Here is a 25,125-nt window from a genome sequence, read left to right on the forward strand (position 1 = left end):
TAATGTACGTACTGCTGTCAGTAAGGCTGAGCTGTAATTAATTACTCATACATCTTGTACCATATGTGTACCATTGATTCGTTAATGTACGTACTGCTGTCAGTAAGGCTGAGATGTAATTAATTACTCATACATCTTGTACCATTGATTCATTAATGTACGTACTGCTGTCAGTAAGGCTGAGCTGTAATTAATTACTCATACATCTTGTACCATTGATTCGTTAATGTACGTACTGCTGTCAGTAAGGCTGAGCTGTAATTAATTACTCATACATCTTGTACCATTGATTCATTAATGTACGTACTGCTGTCAGTAAGGCTGAGCTGTAATTAATTACTCATACATGTTGTACCATTGATTCATTAATGTACGTACTGCTGTCAGTAAGGCCGAGCTGTAATTAATTACTCATACATGTTGTACCATTGATTCGTTAATGTACGTACTACTGTCAGTAAGGCTGAGCTGTAATTAATTACTCATACATGTTGTACCATTGATTCGTTAATGTACGTACTGCTGTCAGTAAGGCTGAGCTGTAATTAATTACTCGTACATCTTGTACCATTGATTCATTAATGTACGTACTGCTGTCAGTAAGGCTGAGCTGTAATTAATTACTCATACATCTTGTACCATTGATTCATTAATATACGTACTGTTGTCAGTAAGGCTGAGCTGTAATTAATTACTCATACTTGTTGTGCCATTGATTCATTAATGTACGTACTGCTGTCAGTAAGGCTGAGCTGTAATCAATTACTCATACATCTTGTACCATTGATTCATTAATGTACGTACTGCTGTCAGTAAGGCTGAGCTGTAATTAATTACTCATACATCTTGTACCATTGATTCGTTAATGTACGCACTGCTGTCAGTAAGGCTGAGCTGTAATTAATTACTCATACATGTTGTACTATTGATTCATTAATGTACGTACTGCTGTCAATAAGGCTGAGCTGTAATTAATTACTCATACATATTGTACCATAGATTCATTAATGTACGTACTTTCAGTAAGGCTGAGCTGTAATCAATTACTCATACATCTTGTACCACTGATTCATTAATGTACGTACTGCTGTCAGTAAGGCTGAGCTGTAATTAATTACTCATACATCTTGTACCATCCGTGTACCATTGAATCGTTAATGTACGTACTGCTGTCAGTAAGGCTGAGATGTAATTAATTACTCATACATCTTGTACCATTGATTCATTAATGTACGTACTGCTGTCAGTAAGGCTGAGCTGTAATTAATTACTCATACATCTTGTACCATTGATTCATTAATGTAAGTACTACTGTCAGTAAGGCTGCGCTGTAATTAATTACTCATACATCTTGTACCATTGATTCATTAATGTACGTACTGCTGTCAGTAAGGCTGCGCTGTAATTAATTACTCATACATCTTGTACCTTTGATTCATTAATGTACGTACTGCTGTCAGTAAGGCTGAGTTCTAATTAATTACTCATACATCTTGTACCATTGATTCATTAATGTACGTACTGCTGTCAGTAAGGCTGAGCTGTAATTAATTACTCATACATCTTGTACCATTGATTCATTAATGTACGTACTGCTGTCAGTAAGGCTGCGCTGTAATTACTTACTCATACATCTTGTACCATTTATTCATTAATGTACGTACTGCTGTTAGTAACCTGAGCTGTAATTAATTACTCATACATCTTGTACCATTGATTCATTAATGTACGTACTGCTGTCAGTAAGGCTGAGCTGTAATTAATTACTCATACATCATGTACCATTGATTCATTAATGTACGTACTGCTGTCAGTAAGGCTGAGTTGTAATTAATTACCCATACATGTTGTACCATTGATTCATTAATGTACGTACTGCTGTCAGTAAGGCTGAGCTGTAATTAATTACTCATACATCTTGTACCATTGATTCATTAATATACGTACTGTTGTCAGTAAGGCTGAGCTGTAATTAATTACTCATACATCTTGTACCATTGATTCATTAATGTACGTACTGCTGTCAGTAAGGCTGCGCTGTAATTAATTACTCATACATCTTGTACCATTGATTCATTAATGTACGTACTGCTGTCAGTAAGGCTGAGCTGTAATTAATTACTCATACATCTTGTACCATTGATTCATTAATGTACGTACTGCTGTCAGTAAGGCTGCGCTGTAATTAATTACTCATACATCTCGTACCATTGATTCATTAATGTACGTACTGCTGTCAGTAAGGCTGCGCTGTAATTAATTACTCATACATGTTGTACCATTGATTCATTAATGTACGTACTGCTGTCAGTAAGGCTGAGCTGTAATTAATTACTCATACATCTTGTACCATTGATTCATTAATGTACGTACTGCTGTCAGTAAGGCTGAGCTGTAATTAATTACTCATACATCTTGTACCATTGATTCATTAATGTACGTACTGCTGTCAGTAAGGCTGCGCTGTAATTAATTACTCATACATCTTGTACCATTGATTCATTAATGTACGTACTACTGTCAGTAAGGCTGAGCTGTAATTAATTACTCATACTTGTTGTGCCATTGATTAATTAATGTACGTACTGCTGTCAGTAAGGCTGAGCGGTAATTAATTACTCATACATGTTGTACCATTGTTTCATTAATGTACGTACTGCTGTCAGTAAGGCTGAGCTGTAATTAATTACTCATACATCTTGTACCATTGATTCATTAATGTATGTACTGCTGTCAGTAAGGCTGAGCTGTAATTAATTACTCATACATGTTGTACCATTGATTCATTAATGTATGTACTGTTGTCAGTAAGGCTGAGCTGTAATTAATTACTCATACATGTTGTACCATTGATTCATTAATGTACGTACTGCTGTATGTAAGGCTGAGTTGTAATTAATTACTCATACATCTTGTACCATTGATTCATTAATGTACGTACTGCTGTCAGTAAGGCTGAGCTGTAATTAATTACTCATACATGTTGTACCATTGATTCATTATTGTACGTACTGCTTTCAGTAAGGCTGAGCTGTAATTAATTACTCATACATGTTGTACCATTGATTCATTAATGTACGTACTACTGTCAGTAAGGCTGAGCTGTAATTAATTACTCATACATGTTGTACCATTGATTCATTATTGTACGTACTGCTGTCAGTAAGGCTGAGCTGTAATTAATTACTCATACATCTTGTACCATTGATTCATTAATGTACGTACTGCTGTCAGTAAGGCTGAGCTGTAATTAATTACTCATACATCTTGTACCATTGATTCATTAATGTACGTACTGCTGTCAGTAAGGCTGAGCTGTAATTAATTACTCGTACATCTTGTACCATTGATTCGTTAATGTACGCACTGCTGTCAGTAAGGCTGAGCTGTAATTAATTACTCATACATGTTGTACCATTGATTCGTTAATGTACGTACTGCTGTCAGTAAGGCTGAGCTGTAATTAGTTACTCATACATCTTGTACCATTGATTCATTAATGTACGTACTGCTGTCAGTAAGGCTGAGCTGTAATTAATTACTCGTACATCTTGTACCATTGATTCATTAATGTACGTACTGCTGTCAGTAAGGCTGAGCTGTAATTAATTACTCGTACTGCTGTCAGTAAGGCTGAGCTGTAATTAATTACTCATACATGTTGTACCATTGATTCATTAATTTACTTACTGCTGTCAGTAAGGCTGAGCTGTAATTAATTACTCATATATGTTGTACCATTGATTCATTAATGTACGTACTACTGTCAGTAAGGCTGAGCTGTAATTAATTACTCATACATCTTGTACCATTGATTCATTAATGTACGTACTGCTGTCAGTAAGGCTGAGCTGTAATTAATTACTCATACATCTTGTACCATTGATTCATTAATGTACGTACTGCTGTCAGTAAGGCTGAGCTGTAAATAATTACTCGTACTGCTGTCAGTAAGGCTGAGCTGTAATTAATTACTCATACATGTTGTACCATTGATTCATTAATGTACGTACTGCTGTCAGTAAGGCTGAGCTGTAATTAATTACTCATACATCTTGTACCATTGATTCATTAATGTGCGTACTGCTGTCAGTAAGGCTGAGCTGTAATTAATTACTCATACATCTTGTACCATTGATTCATTAATGTACGTACTGCTGTCAGTAAGGCTGAGCTGTAATTAATTACTCATACATCTTGTACCATTGATTCATTAATGTGCGTACTGCTGTCAGTAAGGCTGAGCTGTAATTAATTACTCATACATGTTGTACCATTGATTCATTAATGTACGTACTGCTGTCAGTAAGGCTGAGCTGTAATTAATTACTCATACATCTTGTACCATTGATTCATTAATGTGCGTACTGCTGTCAGTAAGGCTGAGCTGTAATTAATTAATCATACATGTTGTACCATTGATTCATTAATGTACGTACTGCTGTCAGTAAGGCTGAGTTGTAATTAATTACTCATACATGTTGTACAATTGATTCATTAATGTACGTACTACTGTAAGTAATGCTGAGATGTAATTAATTTCTCATACATGTTGTACCATTGATTCATTAATGTACGTACGGCTGTCAGTAAGGCTGCGTTGTAATTAATTACTCATACATCTTGTACCATTGATTCATTAATGTACGTACTGCTGTCAGTAAGGCTGAGCTGTAATTAATTACTCATACATCTTGTACCATTGATTCATTAATGTACGTACTACTGTCAGTAAGGCTGAGCTGTAATTAATTAATCATACTTGTTGTGCCATTGATTCATTAATGTACGTACTGCTGTCAGTAAGGCTGAGCGGTAATTAATTACTCATACAGGTTGTACCATTGTTTCATTAATGTACGTACTGCTGTCAGTAAGGCTGAGCTGTAATTAATTACTCATACATCTTGTACCATTGATTCATTAATGTATGTACTGCTGTCAGTAAGGCTGAGCTGTAATTAATTACTCATACATGTTGTACCATTGATTCATTAATGTATGTACTGCTGTCAGTAAGGCTGAGCTGTAATTAATTACTCATACATGTTGTACCATTGATTCATTAATGTACGTACTGCTGTATGTAAGGCTGAGTTGTAATTAATTACTCATACATCTTGTACCATTGATTCATTAATGTACGTACTGCTGTCAGTAAGGCTGAGCTGTAATTAATTACTCATACATGTTGTACCATTGATTCATTAATGTACGTACTGCTGTCAGTAAGGCTGAGCTGTAATTAATTACTCATACATGTTGTACCATTGATTCATTAATGTACGTACTACTGTCAGTAAGGCTGAGCTGTAATTAATTACTCATACATGTTGTACCATTGATTCATTATTGTACGTACTGCTGTCAGTAAGGCTGAGCTGTAATTAATTACTCATACATCTTGTACCATTGATTCATTAATGTACGTACTGCTGTCAGTAAGGCTGAGCTGTAATTAATTACTCATACATCTTGTACCATTGATTCATTAATGTACGTACTGCTGTCAGTAAGGCTGAGCTGTAATTAATTACTCGTACATCTTGTACCATTGATTCGTTAATGTACGCACTGCTGTCAGTAAGGCTGAGCTGTAATTAATTACTCATACATGTTGTACCATTGATTCGTTAATGCACGTACTGCTGTCAGTAAGGCTGAGCTGTAATTAGTTACTCATACATCTTGTACCATTGATTCATTAATGTACGTACTGCTGTCAGTAAGGCTGAGCTGTAATTAATTACTCGTACATCTTGTACCATTGATTCATTAATGTACGTACTGCTGTCAGTAAGGCTGAGCTGTAATTAATTACTCGTACTGCTGTCAGTAAGGCTGAGCTGTAATTAATTACTCATACATGTTGTACCATTGATTCATTAATTTACTTACTGCTGTCAGTAAGGCTGAGCTGTAATTAATTACTCATATATGTTGTACCATTGATTCATTAATGTACGTACTACTGTCAGTAAGGCTGAGCTGTAATTAATTACTCATACATCTTGTACCATTGATTCATTAATGTACGTACTGCTGTCAGTAAGGCTGAGCTGTAATTAATTACTCATACATCTTGTACCATTGATTCATTAATGTACGTACTGCTGTCAGTAAGGCTGAGCTGTAAATAATTACTCGTACTGCTGTCAGTAAAGCTGAGCTGTAATTAATTACTCATACATGTTGTACCATTGATTCATTAATGTACGTACTGCTGTCAGTAAGGCTGAGCTGTAATTAATTACTCATACATCTTGTACCATTTATTCATTAATGTGCGTACTGCTGTCAGTAAGGCTGAGCTGTAATTAATTACTCATACATCTTGTACCATTGATTCATTAATGTACGTACTGCTGTCAGTAAGGCTGAGCTGTAATTAATTACTCATACATCTTGTACCATTGATTCATTAATGTGCGTACTGCTGTCAGTAAGGCTGAGCTGTAATTAATTACTCATACATGTTGTACCATTGATTCATTAATGTACGTACTGCTGTCAGTAAGGCTGAGCTGTAATTAATTACTCATACATCTTGTACCATTGATTCATTAATGTGCGTACTGCTGTCAGTAAGGCTGAGCTGTAATTAATTACTCATACATGTTGTACCATTGATTCATTAATGTACGTACTGCTGTCAGTAAGGCTGAGTTGTAATTAATTACTCATACATGTTGTACAATTGATTCATTAATGTACGTACTACTGTAAGTAATGCTGAGATGTAATTAATTTCTCATACATGTTGTACCATTGATTCATTAATGTACGTACGGCTGTCAGTAAGGCTGCGTTGTAATTAATTACTCATACATCTTGTACCATTGATTCATTAATGTACGTACTGCTGTCAGTAAGGCTGAGCTGTAATTAATTACTCATACATCTTGTACCATTGATTCATTAATGTACGTACTGCTGTCAGTAAGACTGAGCTGTAATTAATTACTCGTACATCTTGTACCATTGATTCATTAATGTACGTACGGCTGTCAGTAAGGCTGAGCTGTAATTAATTATTCATATATCTTGTACCATTGATTCATTAATGTACGTACTGCTGTCAGTAAGGCTGAGCTGTAATTAATTACTCATACATCTTGTACCATTGATTCATTAATGTACGTACTGCTGTCAGTAAGGCTGAGCTGTAATTAATTACTCATACATGTTGTACCATTGATTCATTAATGTACGTACTGCTGTCAGTAAGGCTGAGCTGTAATTAATTACTCATACATCTTGTACCATTGATTCATTAATGTACGTACTGCTGTCAGTAAGGCTGAGCTGTAATTAATTACTCATACATGTTGTACCATTGATTCATTAATGTACGTACTGCTGTCAGTAAGGCTGAGCTGTAATTAATTACTCATACATCTTGTACCATTGATTCATTAATGTACGTACGGCTGTCAGTAAGGCTGAGCTGTAATTAATTATTCATACATCTTGTACCATTGATTCATTAATGTATGTACTGCTGTCAGTAAGGCTGAGCTGTAATTAATTACTCATACATGTTGTACCATTGTTTCATTAATGTACGTACTGCTGTCAGTAAGGCTGAGCTGTAATTAATTACTCATACATCTTGTACCATTGATTCATTAATGTACGTACTGCTGTCAGTAAGGCTGAGTTGTAATTAATTACTCATACATGTTGTACCATTGATTCATTAATGTACGTACTGCTGTCAGTAAGGCTGAGCTGTAATTAATTACTCATACATCTTGTACAATTGATTCATTAATGTACGTACTACTGTCAGTAAGGCTGAGTTGTAATTAATTACTCATACATGTTGTACCATTTATTCATTAATGTACGTACTGCTGTCAGTAAGGCTGAGCTGTAATTAATTACTCATACATCTTGTACCATTGATTCATTAATGTACGTACTACTGTCAGTAAGGCTGTGCTGTAATTAATTACTCATACATGTTGTACCATTGATTAATTAATGTATGTACTGCTGTCAGTAAGGCTGAGCTGTAATTAATTACTTATACATCTTGTACCATTGATTCATTAATGTACGTACTGCTGTCAGTAAGGCTGAGCTGTAATTAATTACTCATACATCTTGTACCATTGATTCATTAATGTACGTACTGCTGTCAGTAAGGCTGAGCTGTAATTAATTACTCAAACATCTTGTACCATTGATTCATTAATGTACGTACTGCTGTCAGTAAGGCTGAGCTGTAATTAATTACTCATACATGTTGTACCATTGATTCATTAATGTATGTACTGCTGTCAGTAAGGCTGAGCTGTAATTAATTACTCATACATCTTGTACCATTGATTCATTAATGTATGTACTGCTGTCAGTAAGGCTGAGCTGTAATTAATTACTCATACATCTTGTACCATTGATTCATTAATGTACGTACTGCTGTCAGTAAGGCTGAGCTGTAATTAATTTCAGTCGCCATTGTTTAAACCTTGCCATCATCTTCGTTTTTCATTTCAAGCACAAGATGGCGCACTACGACTAATTAGGATCGTTATGTCGTAGGCGTGACTTACTTATCCCTCTACGTATAAATATCTTCTGAACGATTCAGCCCGCAAGAGGGCTCTATATAAATTTGATATACCATTATGTACTTCATTCAAAATGTATTTTTTTGTTGCATAGCGTCTTTTTGTCGAGTTTTTGAAATCTTTTGATATTCTTTAAACGGATATTATTACACCATATTCAATAAGCTGGTGATAGCGTCGACAAAGAGGTTAAGCAAACAAAGTGAAAGTAAATAATACAGTATCATACATACACATACATTCTTACATTGTATTTATTACTGTAAGTTCCATTCTATATAGGATTTCACAAATAATCGGTAAATGAAATATCTTACTATTATGTTATGTGATATAATAATATGTGTAATTTAATAAATAATACAACTAATTGATTAGAATGATAACTAGCAGAAAACATTTTGTCTCAATCCGTATTACTAAACAATCAATAAGTGTGAAATCAAACATATGTTATAAGTTCAATCAGTTCATGGCTAAATAAGCACAACCAGTTAATACTGTCACCCATTCCATGTTTGAATCAATTATTGTGACCGCTATTATAATGCAGATAGTATATTGACGCTTTTTAAATTATCAAATAAATATTGACGTCACACTTTATGCGGCAGATTTATTTTCAGATCTAACATTATGCACATTTCTCGACAACATTGAATTTATATAACATAATTTTAGAACAACTGTAGATAATGTATGTTCTGTCATTAAAAAAACATTTAAATTTCACACAATAAGAAAGTGATGCACTGTTGTCTAAATCTTCATTAAAAAAAAATAATAATGTTTATACAAGCTAGCCTCAATTAGTTGCTTGTTAACAACTATATTATATATTAAACTATTTTACTACAATAAATCTAGTCTTATAACATTACACTATGCAGACATGATATTAATTATATAGTAAATAATAATAGGATTATGATTAATTTACCGTACTAAATAACGTAGGCCTATTCTACAAAAATAACTTTATCAAGTTTACAGAATAGCATGAGTAAAACAAAAACGCGCATTTTAAAGAACACACAGAAAAGCGCATCCAAAATCATTGCAAGCATTACCACCAAGTGATAAGGAAATGTTTGTTTCAGAAATATAAAGTGAAGTGTTTTAATTAATAGGAAAATGAAAATGGTATCAGACTTCATTTAACTAAGAAGAAAATGAAACAGTATCAGAATTTTTTTAACTAAGAACATGAATAGTATCAGACCTCTTTTAATGAAGAAAGTGAAATGGTATCAGACCTCTTTTAATTAAGATTTTGTATATACATTATTAGTTAGGCCTTTACGCATTCTTAAAAATTGCTTTTCAGCTGACATACTATATACGAATTTTAAATACCATACCGATACTACCCCGTATGTCTGTATCTCATTAAACTTGGCTAAAATTGAATGAATACCAAGTGCAATATTAAAGGGAATAGTGTTTCTTAATAATTTCCACATAAAAACAACAGTATTCATCTGAATCTCGCCTAACTTACCACCATTATCAATGATCTATAGGTACTTTCAAATGGAAGGACAAAACTGCTATTAACTATGTAGTGCAATTATAGAGAAAAACCTTTCTTTTAGTTGGATATTTTTATGTAAGAAAATAATACTGTAGGCAGGAGTATACACTCTCGGAGTACCCTCTAGTTTGCTTTACAATCAGCCCCGAAATCTTAGTCGAAAGTTATCGAATAATATTTCCTTGCCTTTTATAACTGATTTTTTTATTTGGCGAATTTAAATCAATTAATATAACATTTACTGGCTTCAAAGCTCTGTCTACATTATTAAACTTTAAAACAAATTTGATGTACCCATATGTCATATTATTTATGTTCTGATTCTCTGTGTTTAGATAAGGATGCTTTAGACCAGGTCCGCCTAATATTATTAGCCAATCAATATCGTATAATTTTTGGAGGGAAAATGTTATCCTCCTCTGAAGCCTAAAATGTGCATGTCCAGTATAAAAGTAGAATGTAATAGATATTAATAGAAGAGGAGAGAATAAGATCAAAGTAGATAAACGGAAAGATGATAAAGAAAATAAGGCTTGACTGGTAGTAAGATGTATTAATCGAGTTACAAGGAATAAAAGTTCTAGTTGAGTTAAATATATTTTTTGTATGAGTTATCATTCAGTGACAGTGTACGTCGCGTGGAGTTATATACGCCTGAGAAAGCTCGGAACCAACTAAAATATTCACTACAATATGGACGTGATGATGTCTGGGCATATAACACCTTTTTTTGCTCAAAATACTTTGAGCTTTATATTGTTTACCCAAACACTTGATTAATTTACCGACATTGAGTTTGGTAATATACTCGGCATCAATGCTAAACATTATATTCTAACTTTTCAGCAGGAACAGTCAAGTTATTCTCCTTTAAAAATGCAATAAATGATTGCAAGTTATCCTCCCTTAGAATCCCCCTTTGTTCAAGATCTAATATCACAGTCCATTGGTTGTTACTTTGTTTTTTTAGAACACTTTTCAAACGAATGAGATCTCTTGTATTTTCTTTCGAAAGTGCGTCACCAAACTGAATTAGGTGTTGTCGATATGTTGAGAAGGATGTGATACACTGGTTGGTTTTATCGAATGTCTCCTTTAACAGTTTGTTGACCTCCAAAACACCATTGGTACTAGTGACATTAATTGCGTCAATAAGAACTTTCACGTTGGTAGTGGTAACATTGCCAGATCGTTTCAATAAGTTGAAAAAATCTATGCAGTCAGCATTCTGTAGATCATTGTAAGGTTTTATCAGATCTTTGCATAACACCTTCAGTTTATCAAGAGAGCCATGTTCATCATACCAGCTCGATACGTTTACCACGATTTTTTCAAAATCTTCAGATGATCCTGCAGTAAGGCATTGTAGAAAGAAAAGAATATTGAATAACATTGTACTAGTATCATTATAAACAAATACACTTTTGTTATAAACAAACGAATAAAGGTATAGTCAAAGAAACACACATTTTTACTTATGCCCGTCTTTTAAATAGCGTAGACAATATGTCAGTAGGCCAAGTGCGTTTACTATTAGGCCTACTGTATACGGTTTTTCTGTATTTATTTTGCGAACCTAAAGTGAATGACTCAATGAACCAATTGAATAAATCTGTGATTAGGATACATTTATCACAGTTTCTAAAGTGTTAACACATTTTCAAAGTGTGTTCAAATATAAACGTTTTAGTGAGCTTCCACCAGTAGGGATTACTGATACGGACTCTATATGATAAAAATACATTTTCAGCGCAATATGTTCAACTTTAATTCTTTTATGAAATGATATGCCACAAATCATGATGAGAATCCTACACAAGTGTTTGTGTGACGCATATTGTTGGGGCAGGCTTCCATTGAACTACCCAAAAGTGGGAATCATTAAAGATAAAGATAACTTCACATCACATTTAAAGAGGGTAAATTATATGGTATTCAAACGTTAAAATGACCTTGTGGCAATACCATTATTACAAATATAAAGCTACCTCTATAGTGCAGTGTTGCTGGCTCTATACAACTTCTTCCTGAAAATGAAAAAGATAATTACGATAATGAATGATAGAAACTGTTTTACTGCTCTTATTTGTTTGGTTTTTCCTACTTCTAACTGTTTCGAAAGTTGTGTTGGCATCACTATTGATAATCTAGTTTTTAAATTGTAGGGTACAGTAATGGTATTTCTAGGGCTGGTATATGTAATGCATTTTAACAGATGGTTAATTTATCAAGACTTTACTCAAATCTTGGAAGAAAGAAGAAAACATACAATGACATTGTTCTTCATAACTTTCGAAAACAAGTTATGTTTTAAAAACACTCATTCATTTTTAAAAGACTTATGTATGGTCAGATGAATACGTATAGTTCAATATTTCTAATACATGTATTTAATAATAGTGGTTGGTACAGTATGTAAGATAGTACAATATGTGTATAATAATGATCATAGTAAGTAATTATTAGTGTTAGGTGTCATGAATAGATTGCACGTAAAAGTTGAATAATGTTTTCATTATTTATAGTTTTATACAGATATCATTCCAATAGTAAAAGTGTGAAACTGTGTAATCAACATACTTACTTGTTATTTCTGTTGTTGAAGACATGCGTGTTTCAAATGTCTTTTCTCTTTCTCTTTCGGTGGCAGTAATTTGTTCAGCTGTAAAAAAAAACAATTCATTTGTAAAAAAGCAACATAAGAGTTATTGTTTTGAATTCCTTTCCAACCTTATAGAATTCTTATAATAAATTCAAAAAATAAGTGTAAACAATACTATTCAGTTACTTTAGAGAACATAAAATAAAGCAATAAATGTTCAGACAAACGTACCGGGCAAAAACAGACGCTTGATATGAGCAGTATCCATAGCGTCATTCTTTCCACATTCAACCGAATTCTCGTTTAAACACCTTTTGAGATTGTGTAAGTGATGTTTATTTGGATTACAAAAAGTGCATAATACACGAAGGTTGTAACCGATACCCTCGTATATAGTGCAGACAGTTTGTAGTTGTTTCTTCAAGTAGCTTAGTACCTAAAATGAGACGGACATTTTCTCTTAAGATATAATATATTATTACATGTCATTATAATTATTTAATTTGTTAATTTCGTGCTCATTACCTCCATGCAGATACTTGGTTGTAGTTCTGGTTTAACTGTCAACGCTATGTTAGTGTCATCAATATCTGTAGTAGGTCTCCAGATTCGTAGGCGATATATTTCAAGCTGTTAAAAAAGAGAAAAATGTATACATGAAGCATGATCGGGACCGTTACAAATTTCAGAATCACCTTTTGTTAAATTGAATACAAAATACAACATTAAGTTCACAACTTTAAGTAGGGCTAACATTAACGGACACATTCGATGTGGCAGGTGATTATTAAAGTAATCCAGATTTTATGATATTTCCTTTTACATAATTCATAATTGAGAAATGTAAATTTTCAAAAAAATTCATCTGGTTTCAAATGGACATTTAATAAATAATTGTTAACTTTTCCGTTAAACCAGTTGACAAGTACTTACTTGCTACGTTTCAGCTACTTTCAGTAGCCTTGGTCACGCAAATGACGTTGACATGATGTTCTGTCATTCGTCATAGTGTGAGCCACATCTACGATGACTTAATAAAAAGGGACACCCGAGCATCCAAAGGGGGACACCAGCAGAAAGCTGAACATCAGACTAGACGAATGACAGAACATCATGTCAACGTCATTTGCGTGACCAAGGCTACTGAAAGTAGCTGAAACGTAGCAAGGAAGTACTTGTCAACTGGTTTAACCAAAAAGTTAACAATTATTTATGAAAATTGTAAATTATCAAAAGAGCATGTCAATAGATATACTGAATATATATACCTTCAATGCATATGGTTTTTCTTGTGCATTGTTAATTTTGACGGCACCTAGACTGACTCTATGTTCTTTAAAGTTGAAGTCACTACGATTCCGATATACTAGTGGATCATCACTGTCGGCTTTCGTCATCAATTCAAGAAATGCAACCACTAAAGTGTGGTACACAGCATCAGGGAGAAAGTCGGTCGGAGTAAGGTAAATTGATACCATTTGCACATTATCATCTTTGGTGACTTCCAGACGCTCTTTGTCAACTTTCATCCGACACGGAACCAAGAACACTCGGTTTCTATCTTTAACCTCCTTGTTATGAACATAATTACATAATTTAAAAAACGAATTTTATTTATTCTTTAATTTCTTTAATATTAAAATAATGTACTAGTTTTACTATCTACGGTTTTTTCCTTCTTACATCACATTTATGTTTATTTTCATACAATAATGATGTTCATAATAATGATACAATGATTTTTATTCCTAAAAATAAAAAAAAACTAATTTAAACATAAAATGATATCAGTCTAGTGAACGTAAAATACGGAACAACTTCCTAAAAACATCACAGATTCATCTACAAAACATGCGTTTTTTTCTTAAAAGATTTATTATTTAACTCTAAACTGTTATGTTAAAAAATGAAAAAACAGTACAGTTAATGTTTAGCTTTGTTTTTGTCTGTCGCTACTTTGTATTTCCATATACAATTATAACTTGGTTTAATTTGTGTTAGAATTAAACTGTTAATTAATAATTGTGAATCAAAAGCCGAATTATAAATTTATCTATACCATTATCACATTTGTTTTATTATTTGTATGATAATCAGTGTATTAAACATGCATTGTTAAGTTTGTTTAGATTGCATTTATAATTTAGACCATACATGCATACATAATATTAATAAACCTTAGTTTAGGAGTGTACTTACCGCCATTTCAAAAAGTAACCGAAACTCCTTCATTACTTCTATAAACACTTCAAAGTGGCCTTCTTCCTGTTGCCATAGATAACGTAGTAACTTCTCCTCGAGAATCCCTTTCTGACTAAGCTTATTCCATAACTGTCTCAGTTGCTTCTGTGTAAAAATAGTCTTAACTGTATCACTAAACACACGGTAATAATTATGTTTGACGAATCAATGAAATTAAGTCAAAAACAACAATGCAATTCCTGCCTACCTTTTTAATAGTCGGTTTAACTACTGTGATCACCTTTGTCAACATCTGAATCATTATTTGAATATTTGTTATCACTGTGTTTTCTAATTTCTTGTTAGTATTTGAATACATGATTGCTCCAATGTCATTTAGGTACGTTAGTGCATGTAATAGCCCATCTGTTGAAATTCCACATTCAATGCAAATCCCAGAAGCCTAATAACAATTTGAGATCATTTAAAGAATTTGCGTAGTACCCTCTATTAAATCATATATATATTGTAGATCTTACTATAGTTTATTGTAAAATCTCTATGATTAAATGTAGACGAGGTTTTTAGAAATTAAAATAATAAATTGGGTAAACTTGACTCTCACATTGTTGTAAAACTTCGTTCTAGCCAGGGAAAGAGACGTTTTGACCAAATTAAAAAGCTTTGAATTGATGTAAAATATAAGAAACCTAACATTTTATCAGTTTCTTTAAACTTACTCTATTCTGTCTGATGTCAACCTATTTTGTTAGCTGCATTATGGGAGTTGTTTCAATAGGTGTAAAACATGACCGGGGTAAAGATATGTACAGCGCTTAGAGCATTAAACAAATGTGGCTCTTTATAAATCCAGGATCATCATTATCATTTTGGCTCTTTATAAATGCAAGATCATCATTATCATTGTTATTCCCGTCGTCGTCGTCGTCGACATTTTTAATAACCATTTCTTCAAAATTACAAAATTCTGCTAAAACGGGCCAGCCAGAATGATATACATTGTCCGATATATAGAATAGACCTACAGTATATTTTATAACCAACAATAGTCAATACATGATTATTATCTTTAAAAAATAAAAACCATACCTCAATGAAGGTAATGCACAGTCTGGTTTTTCCAATTCCGTGCAACCTTTCTTGCAAATCAAGCCACTTTAATGGAACGGTTCTCACCATGTCCTTCATGTACCGACCAACGTTTCTTCTTAGTTGTTTTATACCTTCATGCGATTTTACAGTGTTATCGACCATGTACATTTCACGATCTACATGATCGGCATATGGCATTCCTTCCATTGTTCTAAACATTAACTGAAACTTCTCCTCCACTTCCTTTAATAAAAATACTGTTTTCATTACAAGCTTAATCAAAACAAAACGAATTTATCTTTTATTACAAAATGTTCATCCACATTCTGATTTGAATACGTCTATCCGATAATTACCTCCTCCTCAGACCGTATACTATTCTTTATTACCGTTTTATCATCCTACCGTCGCAACATTGTAAGATTAAATAAAATAATTGCAGAACCAATATTACCTTGATCCAATTTTTGGATTTTGACTTTTTCAATTTGTCCATATGTGTAGCAACCAAACAGATAGGAGGTGACTCGATGATCTTGCCATCAATACTAATGGGACTTCCTGGACCATGTCGTTTCACAGTATGTTCATAAATGGACCTTATCCAGAACATATTCATTTCCAAATTAGTCATTCCTAGTAAACTCTAAAATTACAAATAAAATGCAATCTTACAATTAAGATAAAAGTATTCTAAATATTAATTATAATTATATGTATATATATTTAAGCAAAATACGATACATAGCAAATACAACGAACAATAGGTGATCAAAACATATAATTGTCTACCAGTTTCCATCTAAATGTGTAAATGTATACAAATACTCTATTGTATAATGTTAAAGTATAAAAACTATATCAAAATTAATTAAAAATAATAATATTGATGTCATTGTACTAGATTTCCTAAGTCTAAATTAAAAAAAAAAACATATATTACTAAATTTGAAAATAATATAATAGTATATCACGCATTTACAAATACAATTTAGTTTATGTTTCGGCTACAATTAGATAAGTAAAATTATGTCTTAATGAAGATGGAAGTGCATCCCATAATCAACATAATGAATGAACAATAATATTCGTGAACTTACTGTGGGTAAATCTCGCGGATTAGCTGGTCCATCCAAGTTATCACACGCTCGTGATTTAGCTGGATCATCATCCAAGTTATTATACGCTCGCGGATTAGCTGGTTCATCCAAGTTATCACACGCTCGTGATTTAGCTGGATCATCATCCAAGTTATTATACGCTCGCGGTTTAGCTGGTTCATCCAAGTTATCACACGCATTAAACGCAACACAGTACGACACTCTATTTGTGAGAAAGAACTAAACAAAACAAAGTTGATAATAATAACTGTTTTTTTCTATACTCAAATAAATTCATTGGGGATGTTTTAGTTGATACATGTATACCATTTAAGCAAACATGGTATACCAACACGTACTGTCACTATGATCAATCCCATTTTTTTCTTTAACATATGAAACAAAAATATGGACAAAGTCAATGTCTAATTTGAATATGAATCAAATTCTATTTAAAATAGCATTTAAATAGAACAGATATGTGCAAATAAAGAGAATGAAAGCAATTTCAGTTTATTTAGTGCGTAATCTTTAAGTTTGTGAGCATGAGAAAATACATATATTTTCAAATGTCTAAGACAATTTTACAGAATAATAAACAAGAAGATACGAACATACCCTATGCGTTATGTAGTAGTCCAGTTGACCTGCGTAGTCCCATATAGTAGTTACGTCACTTGCAATACTTTCTGAATCATCACTTTTTCTTTTTACAAATTTCCTAAACATTTTTCTCAGCCAGCTATTTTTCTGTCTCTTCTTTTTTATTTTAGCAACAACTTTTCTTTGAATTGAGTCGGGAATTGTCTGATTATCTTTTGGTTGACTCTCTAAATTCAAATAATTACTACACATCAATGGAGTAGATGTTGACAGATGTATCAATAAAAAAAGAAATTAAATACGTATGTATATTGCACTGGATGGACTGATCTGATTTGTTGTGAGGTAGATATAGTGAATATATAATGGATGATATTAAGAAAGTGTACAACAAAATGGATAAAAATCAGTCAGAATGATGTACAGAATATTTTGAGATTAGTGGGATGAACGGGTTGCGAATATTATTGATTGCATTGTATTAAATATATGTCTTATTTGGTTGACCAATGAAAAAACATCACGCTTCCTTGGTGTGGACAACTTTTAGGAATAAATATTTCCAGATTGTTTTAAAATAAATGTGACATTAAATATGAAGAAAATCAAACAAATGGTCCAACCTTTTCCGGTGAATTCCCCTGTCAATGACCTGTAATCCGGCTCTTTGGAATCCGATGTAGAAGCCACGGCTAAAGGAACTTCCTTTGAAGGTGTTCTTTCTTTCATCTTTGAAGTCATTTCTTCCACTACATCGTGTTTAGCTATTTGCTGGGTTTGCTTAAATCTCGAGTTTTCTGCCGACGAAAATGTATAACTATAAAACATATTTTATCCTATTAAATTTACCTTACCTTACCTATCCTCTTCGGGCCGAGTGTCCTATTAAATTTAGTCAAATTTAATTCAGTACATTAAAGCCTGTTTTCCTGTCGACGTTATTCGACGCTATCGTTAACAATAATCAGCGATCTTCTACGTAAACATTGAAATGTTAACGATTTACAGGAAAAGGTACTCGCGACCGTTATCATTTCAACTTGATCGTTTGCAAACGATCGTCGTTGAACTTTTAACGATTAACGATGATAGCGTCAGACAGGAAAAAGGCTTTACAGTGCCAACTGCAGTGCGCGCAACTTTTTCGTTCCAGTAATTGCACTGCAGATTTCGTACGCGAGTTGCAGTTGTTAATTGTGATTAAAAACTGAATTTTCAGATGAGATAACACGATTTAAGTGATGTGATTTATGAACTAAGATGAAGCTTTCATTTCTACACATTTTACTGTTTCAACCAGGCAAATCCGACCAGGAGGTATATTAGTGGAGAAAACTTTAAACAAAAACATGCTAAAAATGATGATGTTTGCACAATTTGGCCGCGTTTCAAGGTGCACAGCGCGCGTGTCCCATCACGGAATAAAATTGATAAATAGAGTTGTGTCGTGTTGCACGTATATAGGCCTAAATAAATAAAATTGTGTTAGTAATATTATATACTTGAGCACAGGACAATCATTTATTTACCTGTATAAAATTCACTGTTTATACTAGTAGTATTATTAATACTAGTTGTACTGATTTCTAATCAGTAGGTTAATTTGTATAGCGCAATCGTGCGGGTCCTTTTGGACAGATATGAGAACGTGATAATTAATTGTTTGTTTAGAGGACATAATAATCAACAAAGTTGTTATGTTGAATTTGAGCTACGATACCGGAACCGGTAATGCTTTGTTATAGATGTTTTTTAGCTTTAGTTATGATACATTTAATATTCGTGACTCCTTCTTGCTTAGGCAGATTGGCATTATTTAGATGGCGAGGTCGTTTAGACTCGCCGCCTAGAGCATGGAGGGTTGAAGTGGCATGGCCGGAGCAGGTTGTCATGGGTGTCGCTGTTCTGTGGAGCCCACCTTTATGCCCTCAGTTTGTTTGTTTACATTGTTTATTTAAATTGTTATTTACTGATTATTATCATTACGTTTACTGATAGCAGAATGATTGTAGAAGTTATGATGTGAACTTTAAGATTACTTTATAGTTATTTAGTCTATTTAAGACATGCAGATTTGCATCATGTATCACAGAGTTAGCTGCATGTCACATGAGCCTCTTTCTCACAGATGTGCCTGCAATATACCGGTACAGTGCTGGCGTCGTGCCGGTATCGTTACCGGCATATACCCATTCTCATCGGACTATCGTGCCGGAAATATAACCGGTATATACCGGCTTTCTGTGAGAAAGGAGTCGGGCATATTCGGCCAATAAAAAGTCTCTGACAAAATAAATATTGAGGGCGTCCTTTATTGTTATTGTTTTTGTCTAGCGATGATATGGCGGCGAATGTTAAGTTACAGATTATTATCTTCCTTTATAGCATATTTATGCAATACATGCTTTGTACAGTATATTGTGCTTATATTATACAGGTATAGCAATTAATTTGCCGTCATCGGCAATCTGTAAAACACCTTAGAAGGCTGTAGGCCTACAATTTACAAGGCGACGAAAGGTCAGGCACCAACAAACAAAGAGCTATATGGCTGGCCTAGCCTAGCGGCCTATATAGATTATGCTACGAATTTCTTCTTGTCCCCTTATTTTAAGCAGCTCTCTTATCTCATTATCCCTCCAGTTCGACATTATTATTGTTAATTGAATTGAATAGGCGCCAAAGTGATACACTTGACTGCGCAAGGTGTCAAAGCCTCGACGGGGAACCCCGGAATATAACGGCAATACGTTCTCACAGAATGCCCGTCTGGCATTGCGGGGAATATCCCTAGAATATTACTAGGTCTAAAGCAGGTCATGTCGATGCCGGCATGGTGCCGGCATGATGCCAAGACGACCCGTTCTCACAGAAAACCATACCGGCATGGTAATGGTATATTCCCGCAATATTCCTGGCACACAACTCTGTGAGAAAGGGGCTATGGTGTGTTGTGCACATCTGAGCGGTCGTTCCGCTTGACGAAGCATAGATTACGTCATATACTGTATGGTTGAGATACGTCATTGTTCTCTTCCTAAGATTTAATGTTGTATTTACCTCAGTTTGAGGTTGTATTTGCTGATTGCTATTACTTGTTTGTTTTCAGTAATTTACGGCTAGAGGCTAGAGGCTAGAGATTAGAGGTTAGAGATATATGAAGAAATAAAGGCTGTAATACAGCATAAATGAGCCAGTAAATTCGTCGGTAGCGTTTCATTCTTAAGTACGTGTACTTACACTAGTACTAGTACTTATACTATATTCATAATTCGAAGCTTTTGCTTCATAAAACATGCAACATTCCTACGAAGTGCGCAAATGTGGGTGAGTGGCCGAGCGGTTAAGACAGTGGAACCGTAATCACGTAGCCATAACATCGGCAGGGGTTCGAGGCTCACTCACTCCATGGTTCTGGTGGTAGAACGAGTCTTCTCGGATAAGGACTATAAACCGTAGGTCCAGTGTACACAACTTGCTCGTGTGCACTTTAAAGAACCTAGTACATCTTTCGAGACGAGTAGGGGGTTACCCCGGTGTATTAGTACATCACAGCCACTGATCACCAACTGGGCCCTCTGGGAGACCAGTCTTTGACTGAAGAGGTTACCCAGTATAAATATATCGTCGTCGGCATCACGAAGTGACACTAACCTAAAAATCTGGAATTTTTGAAAAAAATTTTTCTTCTATATTTTGATTATGTATATCAAACTCTATGTTTTCACAAAATTTTAACATTCAAATATCATTAATTAACTAATTACATTAATTAGACAATATCAAAAAACACCATCATATGGAATTTGCGTTTTTACGAAGTGACACTAAATATTAAATACCCGTATGTGCTGCTTGCGAGCGCCACACTGGTAATGAATTTTGCGCGTTTGTTTACTGTTTTGGCCTAGCCTACAGCCTAGCTAGGAGGATCTGGACGCACACTCCACAACATTGCATTTCATCAAGAAAGACGTTAAGTTAATTAGTCTATTTAAAGAATTTTAGTCTGCTCATGTATTCCTCATGTCGAGGCCTATTATATATTTATTTTATAATTAATATAAAACAGTAATTTGACACACTTTATTTAGCCTACTACTAGCTAGGCATAGTAGGTAGGCCTATTACTTTACTGTGACGTTTAGGCATAGCTAGCTTGCCCAGATCTACCTAGGTTAGCATCTGGCCTGGCGTACATTATTCGGTTAGTAGGCCTAGTTAGTTAGGTCCTCTAAGCCTAGCCTAGGCCTAACAAACTAGAGTATGCGTATGCCCAGGGAATAGTAGTAGTAGTAGTACTACTACTTGGCTAGAGTAGACTCTTTAGCTAGGCTAAACTACTCTGCTTGATTTTTAACAATAAGAAATCACTGTTATTTTTAAAATGTTTTTTTTTTTTCAGAACAGTTTCAAGAAAATAAGATAAGGGGGAACAACCGAATTTCGATCAACAAGCAATCTATCTACATCAATTTAAGGGAGAAGGTATCAAGTTCAAGGTTTAAAAATGGGGGAGGTGTATGTAGGCAGCCTGTAGCAAGTGTTTATGTTATATGAGCATTTTAGATGATGTTTACATCACAGAACAATGGATTGAATAAATTAAAAAGCACACTGGTAATAGAAAAAAAATAATGTAACGACATTGATTAAGTATTTAATGATTTATAACAATAGAGAATAATTTTTGATATAAATTAATACTGGCTGAAATACCAATTGTAATACTGAATTATTAATCGTTCAATGTTGAAAAAATAAATAATATTAATAATATGGAGAAAAAAATATGAATATGTACATTATGCTTACTGTACATTCCAGATAGGCCTATTTATTTATCTATGTAATTTGATGTTTTTATTAAAAGTGTTAAAGTAGGTCAAACTATGTTTTTAGATTTATTTGATGTGGTTGTTTCATTTATAAATAACCTAACCCTTTCTGCACTATCAAACTAGGTTGACAAAAAAAGTTTGATGTGCCAAAATATGGAGTGATATTATGCCATTGTGTCCATATAAGCACATCAAATTAATGTTGGTCACATCAGGGAAGAGTTAACTCTTCCCTGGTCACATTAAGTTTGATTTTATTTATTTCAACAATATTTACTAGGGTGGTCCTTCCAGTCGAAGGTGATCATTAGATAGAGAGAACCTCACAAAAATGCAATTTGATAAGACAATAACATACAACAATTAAAAATTAAATAAAAATAAAAAGAATTTATGAAAACTAACAAACTAAAATAATGGAAAAATGAATAGAATCAAAAGGGAAATCAATGAAAACAATACATTAAATGGCCATCTCAGAGGAGATGGCCATGTAATAAATAAGAAAGAGATGGTTCTTGAGCAAAAATTTGATGGAAATGGAAGATGAAGCAAGTCGGATAGTGCAGGCAGGGCTTAAAGGAGACATGCATGTTTGTAATGTATATATAATAGTGTTCACTTATCAAGGACCATACATAATTGTTATGATGTAAGATCATTGCATTGGAAAGCTATGAATTACACAGTAGTGTCACTTCCAACGCACTAGAAATACGCGGTGAAATCGAATTTGCGGTTTCACGAAGTGACACTAACTGCGTTAGTGTCACTTCGTAAGCGTAAATTACGTAGGGAAATGAATTTTTCGGTTTCACGAAGTGACACTAAAGTTTAACTTTAATTTACTTGGTAATTAATTAATATGATTAAAATTAAATTAAAGTAATGGGTAGCTTGATTGTCTAACTTTGTATGTATGTAAATTAAAAATCTTAGTGACAATTTTTTGAGGACGAAATCGTGTGTTTTGTGAAGCTCGTTTCTTCAATCGCGTTTTTCTCGAAACGCTGTTTTTATCAATCACGCGGTTAGTGTCACTTCGTGGTGTCGACGACGATATATTTCAATTTCATTTCAATGTTGTGTTTATTTGCGTCAGCATGTTTAATATACATTATTTACATTAAATTGGTTTATTTACCCTTCACAGAGCCTAAACAATTAACTATAATAATATTATAATAACAATTATTTATTTTCATTTTGTTTTCTCAAATTAATCTGTTGTTATTCGCGTGATGTCATAGTATAGTGATTAAAATGCGAAACGACCGAACATTATTTATGCAAAATTGTCAGATGCATGATCGTCAATACTTTTATATACTGATGTTTATTCGAACACATTATTAAATAATGAAATAATCAAACCTTCCACTGAAGACATAGAGTCAGAAGATATAGAACCTTCGGAATCAGATATCGAAGAAGTTGAAACTGCACCCTGTAAATGGAGTTTGGTTTCAGTTGACGTAATTTTTTCTATCTGTGTTTTGATTTGTTCAGGCGTTTTCGGGGATGTTCCTGCAATTTATTCAAATATATTTTGAGACAATATATATAATATATATATTGAGATGGCTAAAATGTCACTATTAAGTCTGTTTCTTAACTTGATTCCATTATATATCACCAATACACTTTATTTAGTAACCATTAAAACAATTTATAATAAAAAAAATGTGATTTATATTCACCATACCTGTTTTGTCTAGAACCAAGGAACAGTTTGTTGATGATTCAAGTATGGAATAATATTTAGATGTTGACATATTTGTCCTTCCTTTACCTTCATTCATTTGTTCATTTGTTACCTGTGTTGCAATTTTTTCTGCAAGTGCATCTTCCCGTATTTTCTTGTTGAGCTCTATAGCTGTAAAAAAAAAGGCAAATTATAGAGATAAATTAAAATACTAAAATTAAAGAAATAAGATATATCAAATCATCATCATCACCTGTAAATACAATAAATATGTAGGTCATTTAAGTAACTATAGATCAAAATGCAATTTTAAGTTTTTAATAAAAATATTATTTCCAATGTAACTTACCGGTACGTTTTTACCTTTATTATGATACTAATTAAACTATATACACAAATTGGTCAAAGCAGGCAATTATGCGTTTGTTAAACGAAGAAAGAGAGAATTTCTCTCTTTTGTTGGGACAGCCCACTTTGAACGAATAGTATAAGTCATTTGGTATAATGGTTAAATTTTTCTTTTCAAACTTACCGTCAATATCTTCCTTCTTCCACTTGTCACAGTCTTTTCCAATTGCTTGAAACAATGTCGTTGTAATAACAATACCATCAGTAGATGGTTCGTTAGATTTAAATCTATAATAATGAATAATGAACTCCAAAAGGTCGGATTTAAAGAATGTAGAATGTATCCAATAGTTCATCTTAATTATGTAAATATTAATACATTTAAAATAAAAACGAAGTGAAGATCACAAGTAAATAAGCAAATGCGTCATACTTCTTGGAGATATAAAAAAAACTGCAAACTTTCAGCAGCAGCAGTTGCTTATCATCAGTAGCGTCGTCTTCGTTTGCGCCATCATCATC

General features: G+C 33.4%; 2 protein-coding genes across 2 annotated transcripts in view; both read right to left on the minus strand.

Moving 5' to 3' along the window:
• The window catches only part of LOC140044042 (uncharacterized), a 77,286-nt gene extending 52,327 nt beyond the window's left edge, over window positions 1-24,959 (minus strand). The window contains exon 1 of the mRNA XM_072088523.1: window positions 24,788-24,959. Coding sequence (XP_071944624.1) covers window positions 24,788-24,959 — 172 coding nt within the window. The remainder of the gene's footprint in view (window positions 1-24,787) is intronic.
• On the minus strand, window positions 10,931-17,486 carry LOC140043265 (uncharacterized). The gene is made up of 12 exons (XM_072087768.1): window positions 17,466-17,486; window positions 17,107-17,346; window positions 16,461-16,652; window positions 16,004-16,249; window positions 15,162-15,356; window positions 14,912-15,058; window positions 13,981-14,283; window positions 13,238-13,342; window positions 12,944-13,148; window positions 12,695-12,772; window positions 12,099-12,137; window positions 10,931-11,460 (listed from the first exon to the last, which is right to left on the minus strand). Exons 1-12 carry the CDS (start codon window positions 17,484-17,486, stop codon window positions 10,931-10,933), a joined length of 2,301 nt encoding a protein of 766 aa, XP_071943869.1.
• Window positions 24,960-25,125: the final 166 nt, after the last annotated feature.

The sequence above is a fragment of the Antedon mediterranea genome, chromosome 3 (assembly GCF_964355755.1).
Source record: "Antedon mediterranea chromosome 3, ecAntMedi1.1, whole genome shotgun sequence".
Classification (NCBI taxonomy): Eukaryota; Metazoa; Echinodermata; class Crinoidea; order Comatulida; family Antedonidae; genus Antedon; species Antedon mediterranea.